Raw genomic sequence first — 15744 nt, forward strand, 5'->3', positions numbered from 1 at the left:
GAACAACGTTAATCCCAGCATGCCTTTCATTTTGGACTTCACTGTGGTGGTGTTAGATGGTAAAAAATGATACACTTGTTTTTACTATCATCATGCTGCAGTTTTGGCTCTTGTTGATCTCTCAAGTTGGTGAAGAATGAACTAGAACTAGAACAAGAACCACAAGTTCTACTGGTTCCAGTTTGAACTTGTTCTTATTTTTCTGAATGTACAGAGGAAAAACACCATATGTGACTGAGACAATTCAGGTTTCTGGTCATTTTCTTTAATCTATCAGTGTAAGGCATGGAAGGATTCTGAGGAGGTCAGATTGAAAAAATGTGTGGAGAAGGTCAGGGGAAATGAAAGCTACCTGTGCTGGCAGTACTGCCCGTAGTAGTTGTGTCCACACTCACAGGTGTAACCATGTTTGCTGAGAGGCTTGCGCACACAGCTGGATGTGTGTTCACACGGGTTCAGCAAGCACGCATCCACACAGTCGCTCCCAAAGTAACCTGGCACACAGCCCCAATGCAGACACTTAACTCATTTCACACATGAGTACACACACATCCACGTTCAAACACCTGTGTGGTGCTCATGCACCAATACACAAAGACACACATATATTCTTTTTGTTAGGTAATATGATACATTAACAGCATTCTTTGAATAGCTTTAATCTGATTTTTTTTTCTTCCTAATTCCTTTAGCCAAATTAACCTCAGCTTTAGTAGTAGCCAATTATGTGCTATTATGCACCTAAATAGCACATAAGTCAGAGATTCATGCTAAGCTTTCTCCAAATATTGAACTGAAACTTAATGTGCAGTAATGAGAGCAAGACCTCATATGAATTTTACCTGGCTCACACACACAGGACCGTGAGGCCCAGTTGTCTCTGCAGCGGCTGTGTGTGGGACACACACTGGACATACACGCGTCAGGTACGTCACATCCGTCCTTCACCTTCACCCTCAGAGCCTGATGCATGTTAATGTTCCCCGTGTTGGTGGAGGTCTCTCCCATCCGTACGCCCTACATACATAATAGCAGACCTATGAGTGTGTGTATATGTGATTATATGTGCATGCGATTAAATATCTCCATACATCAGCCAAAATCAAAGTACAAGGGTGCTTTAATTTCCTTCATTAGAATAGTATATACTTTATGACCCTTCATACAAGCATACTTTTGAGTGTGTGTTCGAGATGGGACTCACCTGCATGCAGCCAGTAAAGCCATTTAGCACAGAGCCGTCATTTTTCATCAAGCCTCCAACATACAGACTCTTCAGCTTCAGTCCTGGTAACTCATTTCCAATTTCCACTGTCCTCTATACATCAAGGTAGAACATCCAGAAATGCAGGGAAAACCCAAATAAATATCACACATACTCCCAGATCTAAGAAATAATGATAAATAATATACTCTGCTGGTATACATGAGTGAGCAAAGTAAATTAACCTTCTCCAGAAAGGTTTTTATTTTGTTTAAAAGCTTTCATCTATGTGTTCCCCATGACACAAAGTTTGCTGAGTAATAGGCAATGTAGTCAGGTGGAGACAGATGACACTCTCCTCCATGCTCCATTGATTTGGTTAGTACACACCTGGAACATTCCGTAGTCCAGAGAGACCAGGGCCATGTACTTAATGTCCTTTCCATCTTTTCCACTCTTCAGCTCCACCAGGATGTGATGCCACTCACCATCACTGACCCGTACCTGTGGAAAATCCAGCAGAGCCACACGCCGTGCGCCTACGAACACCTGGAAACGCACGTGCATGTTACTGACCTGCAAGACAAAACACGGAGAGAACACAAGATTTTTTACATGCTTTCTTTTCAAATCCTCCTTACGCTTTTGTCCTAATTCAGCTTGCGTTATTAGATAAAGATACCAAATTAGCTCAGAAACAAGAATCTCCTGAATTTGACCTTTTCACACATAAGTCCACAGGTGATTCGGCTGGTTTTACATTGTAATGATTTACACATGCACCAACTTGTTAGTACACATAGGTGTTTACTGATTGGCCATGAATTTGGTATGGATATAAACCCTCAGTCTCTTTTACATGTGCCTTATTTTGCTATGTCTGCAGAGAAAGAGAACTGACTGTGCTGTTATACGAAAATAATCCACATTTGCTTGGCATGGGCCATATCACACCTCCCTGGCATGGGTTATGTTTGTGTAAATTTTGTATAAAGTTATTTTTGCATAGTCCTTTGTGGGTTATTCCTTCCATATCAGGAAGCAAAAATACTGATGTAATACTACAAATAAATCACATATCTCAGATGTCCTACAATTCACAGGCAATGTGATGCATTACTACATAATTTACAGTCGTTAATAATTTACAGTTGGTCTGGACATCATAAAACTAAACCACAAGACCAAGAGTGTGAATTTTTTGTCAAACCAGGGTTTAGTTGTTTGGTGTGTACCTGACTACGGGTGGAGTGTTCACACCCGTCAAAAACGAACTGAACTAAAGAAAAGGTTTTATTGGTCTGCGTCAGTCAAGTGTGAAATGCTTCGTTCCAGCTGTCTATTACCGTGTGCTGGTGAGCAGTATTGTGCTGAGTGAAGAAAACCTGCATATACTCACCAGTAAGCTGAATTTAGACAGCTCCCCAGCACTGGCCTGGAGCAGAGTACCAGCACTTTTACGGGTACGAAACATCAGGCCGATGTACCACGGGATCGTTATAGTGATGTCAGGGTCACTCCATGAAGCCAGGGCATGACCATTAAATCGCTGCGGTGAGAGCATCACTGAAGAGAGAATAGCATATTCAGCATTACTGCACAGAAAAAAGTTTTCTCGCTCTAAACTTAGACAGAATAATTATCCTAGTCAATTATCCTTGAGGAGACATGCTTCCTTTGATCGCTTCTCTGTGGGAAAGTAAACATACCTGCAGCAGAAAAGAAGGTTTTTGATGTTGCGATCAGGCTCTTTTGGGCCGAGGAAAAAACTGTCCCAAATGTTTGTGTGTGGCCAAATACTTTCCAGTCAACCAGGAGGGAGCCTCCTAATGAGGCCCACGCAGCATTCTTACTTGCTGATTGCTTGAGGCAAAGCATTTTACTTCAGCATGTCAGGGCCAGATGAGCTGGACTAACAGCAGTGAGCTTCAGTGCTGACACACTTTCTTTCAGAAAGACCTGGCACTAAGAGAGGCTACATGTGTGACACTGGGGATTGTGGAGTTTTTCTCTCTGCCGACATGCCGTGGGTTTTTGAACAGCACTACTAAAAATGCATCTGTCTCTCTTCAAACATACAAACATCTTTGTGCCCAAGTGCTTATACTGGGCTTTTATGGAAGTCATGGCAGTCATTAGGTATGAAAAACAAGTCACACAATTATCTACTTACGCTAAATGTAATCAACCAAAACATGGTTGCTCTTTACTTCTACACCTTAGCTATGAGGCTTGAGTAGCTAACAGCGTTCAATGTACCATCAAGCATACTAAACACTTCTGGGGAGCCATTAAACAACAGAGGGGTTTTCTTTCAGAAAAGGTTCCACATTAACCCCTGAGCTAGAAGACTTAACAATCCAAAAAATAAACCATTAGAAACCTTTTTTTTAGAGGGAACTAATAGCAAGTATAGTCCATATTTATAAACTTATGTTTAACAACCGTATTATCATCAGCTTTTCTGTACAATTCCATTTTCAAACTTTAAAAGGCTGGGGGTATATTGTATCCTACTATGTACATGTATCTGTGTTGAGACTTTAAACAACCTTGGTTTATAATGAGTGGCATAAGCAAGCCAAATGTAGCAGTGGGATCTTAAAGAATTAGGCCAGACTAAGCTCTCTGAAAATGCTAAGCCACTTATGATAACATTTCCTGTCTAAGTGCACAATTCATCACATCCAGCATGTCACATTGCACATGGCATGCCTGCATTCATGGTGGTTAAGGTTTTAAGAGATGTCACACAGCCAGCGATGAATGGATCAACCTGGCACTCAGGTGTTCTCTAAAGCCTGACCTAAATTAAGTGGGAATTTCTATGGAATATGTAAGGAATAAAAACACAGCGTGCGCTGATATAGGAATATATTCAACAGCACAGTGGTGTGATACGGTCTCAAAAGTTATTTTCCTGTAACTGCAATTTCCGAATTGTTTTTTTGCCCTTATACCATAGCAATTTGCCAAAAATGATCGTTTCTAAATTTGCTAATGAATGACACATCACACTTTCTATCAGATTACAGTTATATTAAACACTGTGGAACATCTGTGAAACAAGTTAGTTCCTGCTAAAACTTCCAAAGTTCTCTGTCCTGAAGACTCTCTCGTAGTGAACACTGAAGACTCCTTTCATAAATAAAAGGTTAAACAAATGTTTTCTTATAGAAATAAACCATATCGATGATTATGTATTCCTTTGTTAAATTACAGCACATCTTTTTTATACCACAGTGCTGTGGTATATAACTAGAGAACAAACTCAGTGGAATAGCAGAAATAGTAATAGAACTTGCATCATCCAATGAGTCAAACGTTTCTAAATGAGATTCAGGTGCATAAGAAAAAACACTGCCAGATTAAGCAGCAGACTGAGAACCGTCTAGAAAGCCTAAAATCCAAGACCATGTTAATCTGAATTTAAGACAATTTAATAGTTATTAAGCCATTTAATTTGGAAAATATGTCAGACAAGCTAAGACTTCTTAAGGACCCAAGAACATCCCATTTAAGCTGTATAGTCTGATGAATGCTTTAGAAACCTACAGTTTTTTAACCCAATTAGCTCTTTCAAAATTGGAAATTAATTTCCAGGTCTGTAGGTCAGTCACAGGTGATCTGGTGGTGTGTGAGGATCACACTCACTCCAGATTGATCAGAAGACTCCCAATCTTTTCAAACATAGTTTTTATAACCAAAAAAGACTTGTAGTGTGTGATGAGCAGTAACATGACTAGATGACAGATACAGAAAATAGCAGTGACAAAAAAAAAAAAAAAAATGGGGGATATAGTTGCGGTCTCTGGTAATAATGTTTGTTTTTTTCCCCCAAACACATCTTCATCCACAGTTTTTGTTTTTAGCCAGATTCAGTATGTCCAGCTACATTTTTATTTCACATGACATTGAGTGTCAGGAATAATGGGATTCCACTGATTCTCATCAGACTTGAGATTTTGAGGATACTTTAAATACAAAACTTTGCTTAATCATCTAGTATGCAAATAAAGCAACAAATTCTGCAAAAAAAACCCCAAACATTAAGTGTTACACGCTTACCGATTTGGATAATCTGTATGCCCATTTTAAGTTACAGATCTGATTAACTGTGTATCTCTTGTTTCTGTGTGTGTTTGATTATGCCTGTGTGTTTGTCTGCTAAACAGAAGTTCTCCTACCTTGCTCACAGTTCTTTCCTCCATAACCCAGCGGACATTTACAGGAGCATGTGTTCCACTTGTTCACACACAGCCCTCCGTTGTGACACACACTGCTGCTGCAGAAATTACTCTTTGCCAGACAACCTGGAAAAGTATGGGCCAAGTTCATAAAGGCAGAATGAACCAAAGGACCTCCTTACATTCTGCAGAAGATGGTGCAGTGGAGTATTTAATGTGTGTATATAATATCTAACCTGCAGCAGTGCCGTTGTTAGCAACGAAGCTGGCCATGTCAGTGGTTTGGCTGTCGATCGTGAGGTTCCGTATGCAGCCCACAAAATCTCGGTTTCTTACTGGGAAATCCTCAGGGAGGTCAGGAACTCCACCCAGGAGCAAAGGGCCTGTGAGATCCAGAGACCTGCACATACACATGACACATGAGGTCCCAATCTTCCAAATGATCTACAGCTAGAGCTCGTCTAGAAGATCCGCATCTATTGTGTTTACAAATAATACTTGACAAACACATACTTTCTATAATTTTACAAATTGAGAATTATAATGTTTAATCTCACAATTCTGTAACTTTAAGTCATTGATCAAAACTTTTCATCCTCAATAAAGTGAACAGCAGATATAGCATTTCAACTTTTTTGAATTTTTTTTTTTTACTTTTAAGAAATATTTTGGTCTCATATATATTCTGTGGCATATGAATAATATTAACTCATCTTTGCCCAAAAAGTCAGAACCTTAATGCTATACATTTCCAATTTTTAAAAAGTATGGAAGTAACAAAGTATTTAGGAGTATGAATTCATTTTTTACCATTTGTCAGACAGAAAGAGAGTGCTTCTCAATACTGCAATACTAGTGAAATGTGAAGAGGCTTACAGAGCGAGGACACACAGGTGCTTCCTGCTCTGAAGTGTTTTTTATGTAGCATGTGTTTATTGTAGCAAAGATTTTTCAACTCCATAGTAATGCATAATAATAATAATTAAGTTATTATAATAATTCAACAAAAACAAGTGATTAAAATGTGCTTGAATTTCCAGTATGAAAAGTCAGTTGATAATTTAGTCGAATTTTGCGTGTAGACTAAAATATCAGCATTAAGTGTGTAAAATACACATGCAATTTTTTCATTTTATGTTAATGTGTAGTAACAGTATGTAGTTGTGTATATGCAGATCCATTGCCCAGTGAAAGGTGATTCAGCTAGGCAAAAAGTCATCAATAACAGATGTCTCTTTAAAGTGACAGCACTTGCGTGAGCAAGGAAGTCTGATTTGGCAAATACATTTGGTGTCAAATCCTTTGTCTTTGTATCCCATCTGTGTATCATTTCCTCTGGTCCTCACAGGAACTGAGACGCATGGTAGAGAATCAACGGAAAGCTTAATTAAGTACAATATGAGAAGCACCCATGGTATCTTTATCAGTGTTACTGAGTTTCTATGTTGTTGTTGTGTATAACTCATTTTGAACTTTGTGAGTTTTGATTTATGGTAAAACATTTTTGTCTATAATCTTCAAGATTGCCTCTTTCACTCTGCTTGCTGGGATTTGTATGATTATTCTGATTGTATGATTACAATTCACTTAAGAAAGATACAGAATTTCTGATTACAGTTCTTCTATATGAACCTCATGACCCCAGGGCAATTTCAGAAAAGGAAAGCTTACAGCGTAAACGGCTTAACGTTTCAATGAAACAGTCCACAGCTTAAAAGACACAGCTTTCAACTGTATTAAGAGATATAAAAGTGTACCATACTATTCACATGTTGTATAATGCAGCCCCAGAATGCATATAGAATATGATATAGTTAAGAAATAATTCTGTAATCTCAATCAGATATTGCATTGTTATATTGCATATAGGTATTGCATTCTAAGATGTTATTATAGTACCATATCTGAGCTGGTACAGATTTCTGTTCCCACTTTATGTATTAATCATGATTGTCCATTTACTGACTGCAAAGCAGCCAAGGCTGTTGCAAGTAAGCAATCATTTTTGCATGCACACTAAAAATGTGCCTCAAAATCTCCAGCAGAATGTCCGAATACATTTTACGAATACAAAGTGCAACATGAAATCAAATAGAGTTTGGCCCAGAATTCCTTGCTAGGCCCCTGGAAGCAGGTTAAAAGGGCTTTTTACCTGCTTTAACATGGTTATTAGTTATAAACAAAATGCAAAAATGAACTCTTAAGTTGAATAGGAAAGACAGTGAACTCTGCAATGCCAGACTTAATGTAAAATACTTATGCAATAAATATATGTTAATTCATTTTCAGCCAGATACCTGCAAATTAGCACAAGATTAATAAGTCAGAGAATTTTATCAGTGTCCTACATGCAGCATTGCAGCCTTTACTAAGCTTAAAATCTTTGGGTGGCTCCTCATTAAGAGTACATGACCTTCCACTTATAGCTGCATTTCAAAGCTATTACCTCACCTAAAGAGTTTAAGGGCTGTGGTCTCTAAGTTAAACAGAGATAGGACTATTAAACAGTGGTAAATACCAGCCAGATGAGCTACAAGTGTATTTGCATTGTAAAGCCTATAAGACAGGTTTGGCGTAAGGACAAAACATTTGGAGAGAATAAAGCAGAGAGAGAGAGACGAGGTGAAAGCAGAGTATGGGAATGTGCTCTAATCTCCTATAATGATGAGCTATTCAACACCTACATGCAGTTAACGTGACTTACTCAGCTCTTATTTCTTTGCTGTCCTGTTCAGTAAGTATTTATACCTGTCTGTGAATGTATAAAGTTACTATGGGTATTTGCATATAATATATACAGTATAAACATATAAGATTCTGGGTTACCTTTTGTTCCTTTTGCATATGTATCAACACATGACTTACTGGATCACTGAGTATCATTAAAGACATCAGGGGAACAATTGTAAGAAGACCAATTGGCTCAGACTCACTTCTTCTGGCCTGTCTGGGTGCCCTGGGCTGCACATGTGTAGTTTCCGATCTGACCACCGAAGCGTACGGCCATGGCCACATCGCAATCGTCCACAGCAACCACGGCAACTTTCTCCTCAGAAGGACCATGAGGGAGGCCAGTGCGTCCAATGTTAGGCTAAAAAAAAAAACAGTAAATGTTTGTGTGACTAAACATCAAACTGCTGAGTAGCCTAAAAAGACTTTTTCTTTCTAGGGAATTGAAAAAAACTGACTTTAAAACGCCAGGAACATATCAGTTTCCAGTGTCGGCTTGTGCCATGGACTTTTGTCGTGGTGCTAAATAACTGAATGCAACACGAAATCAGTACCATTGATCAGTACCATTCTTGATTTGAAATATTTTTTTGTAATGGCAATTGCCCCAACTAAAATGTTCTGATGACCCACTATTACATAACAGCATGACCATGAAAAAGATGTCACTACTGTGTAGTTCTAATCTGTCAGACATAGTGTGAAGTGTCTGCTTGCCAGATTGTGCAGCCGTGCCCACAACAGCTCAACATTTAATTGGATTAAGCCTGTAAAACACTGGAGAAAATGAGATACCAGACAAAGTGTATGCCATTCAGTGTCAGAAAAATCTCTGCAGACTTTATTAGTACAGCAAAAGCCTGCATTATTATACAGTAACACTAGCCAGCTTGTGCTTTTTCTGCTTCTTTTTGCTTTGGCAGTATTTAAGTTTCTTAATGTATTTAGCATGTCAGATGACATGTTACATGTGCTACTTAGATTGTCAGCAGACACAATGTCCTTTGTAAATGGACTAAAGCGTGGTGCAGGGAACATTGCAGATATCACGCAACATCACGACATAACATAGCTAAAGTGAGCTAATCCAATAGAATTTCCAGGGAAGTCATATTTATATTCATAATATTCAATGATAATGCTAACCAGCTAGTTAATATTAGCTAAGATGACAGGATTTGAGGAAGAACTGTAAGTCATATCGATAATTGTTCATAATCTTCACAGCTGAAGCTAATCAACTAGCTAACATATGTGCTAGTCTCATGGTCTCTGAGTAGATTTCTAAATTCATAATTAATGTCCAAAATCTTCACTGCCAAAGCTAGTCAGCTAGCTAAAATAAAAGAACCAGACAGCATTTCCTATAACTGTTACCTTGGTGAATGACAAATATTACTGATTAAATCACATAACATGTTTCTAAAGTGATGCTTTCAGTACAGAGTGCAATTAAGGTGGATTACGGAAAGGACATTCTACATTTTATTGAAGTGTTGTTGTCTTTAGTTCATGACAAGCCTGCGCACTGATAGCTCAAGCTGACAGGCGCCAAACCTCACTCACAAAGCTCCACCTGAGGGCACAGACAATGTTTTAACAAGTTAAGCTGTTGCTGTCCAGATATAAATAATCAGATAATTTTTTACCATTTGCTGTGACAGAAGAACGTTTTGACAGAAGTTTTCAGTTTTTACCATCAGTTTGTCCTTTGCTGCCCATTCCATCACACTCCATCATACTGTAACAATGTCTGTTTTTTCATGAATGTAAATTTGTTAATATTAATAATGATATTCACTTTTTTATTTTCCTGATTTTCCACCTGCCTATTATACTATACAGTAAAATGGACAAATCCTTTAAAATCAAACAGCTGATCTGTACTGCACAATTTCAAAAGATTTTTCCTTCCAAAATCCTGTCCAACTATCAAAACATAAGTAAAAGCAATACATAACACATTTTTAACACATCTATGTGTCTAGTTAAACATGACATGGAGTTCTCTACACAGTTTTTCCTGTTTGTGGTTGCTAGATAGGTATGAAATTATCAGTTAAAGTTAAATAGTTAGTTAAAGTTAAAAAGTTAGGCAGTTAGCTAGCTAGTTCAGGTTAACATTAACCTGTGGCATTTACTGTGTCTCTTTCCACAGCAAATGATAAATCATCACACCTGCAAACGCAGTCTAATGAAGGGTTTTCTATTATAAACTAATAACAAAGCCTATTCTACAGTACTCACGCAACGCACATTTACACTTGGCTCATAAAGCAGTAATTTAGATGTAGTAGTATCAGCTTGCCAATAAAATAACCAGATCTCTTCTGTGTGATTGGATTATGATTTAAGCACATGATTTCACACTACATTTGAGAGGACATTGTCACATAACAGCACTAGCAAGGACTTAGAGACCAAAGGGCCCTTTTTATACAGACAAAACACACTGTCATCTTTTCAAACTGGCACTGCAGAGCTCTTAAACAGGCTTGAAGGGCAAAGTTGAGCACCCAGCAAATACTATACACGTGTGTCGGTTTGACATAAGATAGACGAGGACTCGTGTTCCCCCCTTTTAATGGACAGATATGGAGGTGGTGAGAAGAGGTGGCTTGAATAAGACCCTGAATAAGAGAAAGCCATCGCTCAGTGTTCTTGATAACCCTTATTACTGTGGTATAAACTACTCTATGTATTGGACATTGTGAATTAAATCCTCTGCTTTCTGTCTGTCTGCCTGTCAACCTTCTACTGACTGTATGTCCTTGTGGATGTGGTTTTACTGTCTCTTTTAGCCAATGAGTGAAAGTGAAATTTTGATCATTAAACCCTCAACCAGGCATGCCAAGCCCTCTAAGTGTTTTCACCACATCACATCAGATCTTAACTATAATGAGAAGCTGATGGTTCAACTGTCACTACAGAAGAATGGTGGTGAATCAAATCATACACAAGTGCCATCCATGGACTGGTTGTTGTTCTGATTCCACACTGGACCCTGACACAGTTCAGACATTTCAAGTAGACATAATAACATAGTAGGGAAGAGGACTAATGACATTCTTTAGTGACAGCCAGTAGCTCCTTTTTGAGATTGTGATTTGACAAACTGTCAATCTACCACTTGTGAATTCACTCCACACAGTGAATTCACATATAGTACAACTGTTTCCATTGTTGGTGTTTTGCATGGGGTTTTCAGTATTTGCACTGTTGCTCTTTGTACACAGTTTTATTGGGCTCATTCCTGCATAAACATAGATGTAAAAGCTGCCTTGAATCAGTAATGCATTGTATATGTATAAATTCCACAGGTATGGGTGGTATGTAGACTGCAGTTCAGGAAGATAAGAAAGAAAAACTGGCTTGGCTACTGCTCAGGTTCTGGTCTCTTTCAAACAAAAAAGTGATAGTTGAGACTGACACAGTTCCAAGCTCCTGGTACGTAGATAGAAATCTGGCAGTGTACTGCATTCAAAATCTCTGTCAGCATTTTGTGTATAAGACATAGCCATTCCTTTTAGGCACTGAAGTTTTCATAAGCTTGTTTGAATAAAACACAGTTGTCTTCAAAGAAGCTTCTCTAAAAGACCTCTCTAGCTCGAGACCTAGAAGAAGAACCTGAAATTCTTTTATCTGTCCCCAAAGAGCCTGTTCTGAAGATTTTCTCCTAATATCATTGAAATGCTGAATGAAAATAACAAAAGCACAGTGAGGAGTGAGCAGCCCAGGCTCATGGGTCCAAAGAAACACAGTGATCGAGAGCATTCCTGCACTCTGACGCATGCACCATGGACAGAGTCCAACTAATCAAAATCCAGACACTCCATCCTGCTAACAACCATCACTGTAATTTGTTTGTTTGTGTGTGTGTGTGTGTGTGTGTGTGTATACCTGATCTAGATGAGCACATGCTCACATAGGAGAACTGTTTGGATAACTATGAAACTGGAAACAGATGAGACAACAAAATAGCTATTCTTCTGCTTACATGCTGAACACACTTAGTGCTTTAAGCAAGGATTTACTTCAGCACTCAAACTGCATCTGCAACTAGTTAAGGCTCAAATATTTATAACTCTTATTAAGACAAAAAAAAAGCTTTGTATGGAGCTCCTTACACTGCATAGTCTCAATGATGATCATGTGCTCTTTTTTACTGTCCTCAATTCCCTTTCCTAAATAAAAATAAACCTTGCTGTCAGCCAGGTACCCAGACAAACTGTTTTCTGGTTAATACAATAATGTCCATGCCCAAAAATATGGGAAAGGGGGATTAAGAAAAAATCAGTACCACGTCAGTAAACGGAATCACATATTAGACACATTAAACATTGATTCATATATAGTAAATGTGCATGTAAGCAGTGAACATTATTAGCTTATTAAAAATGGCTTTATTTATTGTTCTCATAATTAATGAGCCCCTTTACTCAAGTGTTACCAAAATATCATATAAAAGGTGGACCTGATAAATGATGACTTCGGAATAAGTAAAAAGATCATTTCAGGACAAAAACTGAGTCCAGACTGCTGTTGAAAACTGCAGTGCTCTTGAAACACTGGCAGAGCAGAAAAGCCTCTGCTGGAATGCATCACTAAATGTATACAATTTAAAGTGCATATAAATACAAAGGTGACAGTAAATGGCAGAATACATTGACACTTAAAACTTTAAAGAAGGAGTGAAATATGTAGGGCACAGAGCTTGAACACTGGTAAACGGAATCCAGTTAGTACACAAAAGGTCAATATTCCACTACCATAGTCAACAATTACACACTTTTAAGTCTAGTGTAGTAAGGTAAAAAATAAATAAATAAATTTTTATCCTTCCAAACACCCCTGCAAGTGTAATACTAAATCTCAATGTTTCCATATGGTACAGCGACGCCCTTTACCATATGTAAATATATATCACAGTAGAAAGCTTTTCTCAATTAAGCACATAAATACTACATATTTTACAAGCATTGTGTGAATAATGGCTGTGCACTAGTTTTGAGTTTATATTTGGACATGGGTTATAAGAAAAAGAGTGTTAAAGGGAAGATATTTTTCAGCCACAACAGAGCAAATGCACTCCTGAAAGAGAAGACTTGACTTCAGACTGCACATAACGGTTCTCCATTTGCAGTAATATCTGTGGGTAAGTGCCTTTTAGACAAAGCTAGATTTACATTATTATTATTATTATTATTATTATTATTATTATTATTGTTATTATTATCTTTCTCTGTGTAGCAAATTCTGTTCATAGGTCATATACAGTACTGTGCAAAAGTCTTAGGCACATGCAAAGAAATGCTGTAGAGCAAAGATGCCTTCAAAAATAATGAAATTGAATGTTTCTACAGAAAAAAAACTATAAGCAGCAGTAAACAGTAACAAATGAAACAAAGTCAATATTTGGTGTGATGATCCATCGTTTAAAAAAAAATAGTAGTCTCAGGTACGATTTGTGGAGTTTTATAAGGAAATGAGCTGTAAGTGTTACTGAGCATCTTGCAGAAGCAGCCACAGTTCTTCTGGAGACTTTGTCACACTCGCTTCTTATTTTTGCAGCAAAACCCAGCAGCCTTCATTATGTTTGTTTTTTGTCTGAAAAGTGTCTCTTATGTAATATGCTGCTTTCTTTACTGACATACAAACATTTTTCTGTAACATTTAATTTTGTTAATTGTTTATGTTTGGAAATGTAAAAAGTTTTTGTACTGAATCAATAATGTCGAAGTCGAAAATAAAAATCTATAACAAAGTTTGTACTAAAAAAAAAATAGGGTGCCTAAGACTTTTGCACAGTACTGTATGTCTTTTAACATCTGACAAAAGATGATAAATAGTCCTCTTGGGCTAACTCTGGCTCATTTTCAGCTATGTTGCTAATAGTTATTAATGAGAACTGTCCCCGATAAATAAATTAATAATGTTCTATAATAATAATATTCATTTACAGGAATTCACAAAGACTAAGTGAACTAAAACACTGCCGGACAGCTCAATGCCTTTGTGTCATACTGTAGATTTCCACACCAGATCATCAAAAAAAAAACAAAAAAAAACACCTAAGCCCTAATTTAAACCAACAATGCAAAAATGACGTCCTAGCAAGTAAAATATATTGAATATAAACAGATTCAAATAATATTTCTCTTTATTAGATTTAAAGTATAGTTTTTAAACAAATAATTTTATTACAGGTTTAAAACAAATATAAAGTTTAAAAAATACTTTTAAGCCTGAAATTAAACATGTTTAGAAATAGGCTTAATGGACTTATATTTGTTATATAATATTGGGGAAATGCTTCATAGTTTCCTTTATGCAAAATATCTTCACTTGCCAAGATATATTTCTTTGTAGTAAAGACACTAAAAAACGGTTTCTGAATCACAAAGTAAACGACAGCCTTAATAATAATAATAATAATAATAATAATAATAATAATAATAATAAAGCACCCTGACATAACTAATGTGTCTCTACTTCACGAAAGGAAAAACAAGACCCTGGTGTAACTAAAGCTTTTCTTACTCACAGCTATGAAACATGACCCATTATATATTTCACAAAGTGTCAATGCATGCAGTGGGGTATTATATTTCTGGATGTGTTGTAAGAGGGTCTTAAGACAGAAAAAGCATCAAAAAAAAAAAAAAGGAAACAAGCTGGATCTTCCATAAAGGTTCTTCCATAAAAGGAAATAATAGGCTATCTAGCTAACAGCTGTCGCATTAAAAAAAAAAAAAAAATCACAGTACTGATGCTGAGAAATTTGAAAGCTTTGACTATTATAGAAAGTGGCAGTCTGTATCTTTATCACGAAAAAAAATTTGTCATGTTTGTTATTGTTTAATGCCCTAAATGGGATAGTTATAGCATATCTTGCTGATCTCCTTAAACAGTACAGCTCATTGTGAGCACTTCACTCAGCTGGGGCAGGAATACTGCTGGTGTCAGCTCAGTCCATGAAAAAAAAAACTATTTTTTTTTACATTATATAACATTAGAAACATGCTATAACTTTATAGATGATATTTTATTTATTAAATTAAAATCATAATTGTTTACTCTGCCATATTTGCCATATTACTAGTTTCTTTTCATTTATGTAGTCATAGAGTAGTAATTTATGTGATTTATATTCATTTCATTAATGGCCATAGATAATTTCATTATTGAGCTTAATCATAAATGTGTTTAGTCTTCTAATCTTGCTTAAGCACTTTTGCAGTTTCGTACTCAAATTTTAAAATGACCTATATAATTAAAGATGATGACGATGATGATGATGATGATGATTATTAGTATTATGCTTGTGTCCAGTAGCCTTGTGGCTCTCACCGTGTAAAAAATGATTCAACTGGATTTACAAAAATATGTAAACAACTAAAAAAGGGCTGAAGATGCACTGCGCACTGTGTTCTTTTTGCTAAAATGTATTTAAAATGTTTTACCTTTTCTAAATGCATTTCCACCTATTTTCATTACCAGTAATGTAGCACAAATCAGTGGAATCCCCCCTACAGGCCTATATGAGCGCAAACACACGTACACGCACACACATGCACACACACTAAACATGCTCCAGGCATGAATTTAATACTACAGCTTGAG

At 36.9% G+C, this 15744-nt stretch overlaps 1 protein-coding gene across 1 annotated transcript in view; it reads right to left on the minus strand.

Annotated features, from left to right (window-relative positions):
• The window catches only part of celsr1b (cadherin EGF LAG seven-pass G-type receptor 1b), a 52275-nt gene that overhangs the window by 16243 nt on the left and 20288 nt on the right, over window positions 1-15744 (minus strand). The window contains exons 6-13 of the mRNA XM_026917813.3: window positions 8325-8482; window positions 5628-5791; window positions 5392-5517; window positions 2604-2770; window positions 1595-1780; window positions 1205-1318; window positions 843-1017; window positions 353-494 (exon numbers count right to left, since the gene is read on the minus strand). Coding sequence (XP_026773614.3) covers window positions 353-494; window positions 843-1017; window positions 1205-1318; window positions 1595-1780; window positions 2604-2770; window positions 5392-5517; window positions 5628-5791; window positions 8325-8482 — 1232 coding nt within the window. The remainder of the gene's footprint in view (window positions 1-352; window positions 495-842; window positions 1018-1204; window positions 1319-1594; window positions 1781-2603; window positions 2771-5391; window positions 5518-5627; window positions 5792-8324; window positions 8483-15744) is intronic.

Source organism: Pangasianodon hypophthalmus, chromosome 7 (assembly GCF_027358585.1).
Source record: "Pangasianodon hypophthalmus isolate fPanHyp1 chromosome 7, fPanHyp1.pri, whole genome shotgun sequence".
Classification (NCBI taxonomy): domain Eukaryota; kingdom Metazoa; phylum Chordata; class Actinopteri; order Siluriformes; family Pangasiidae; genus Pangasianodon; species Pangasianodon hypophthalmus.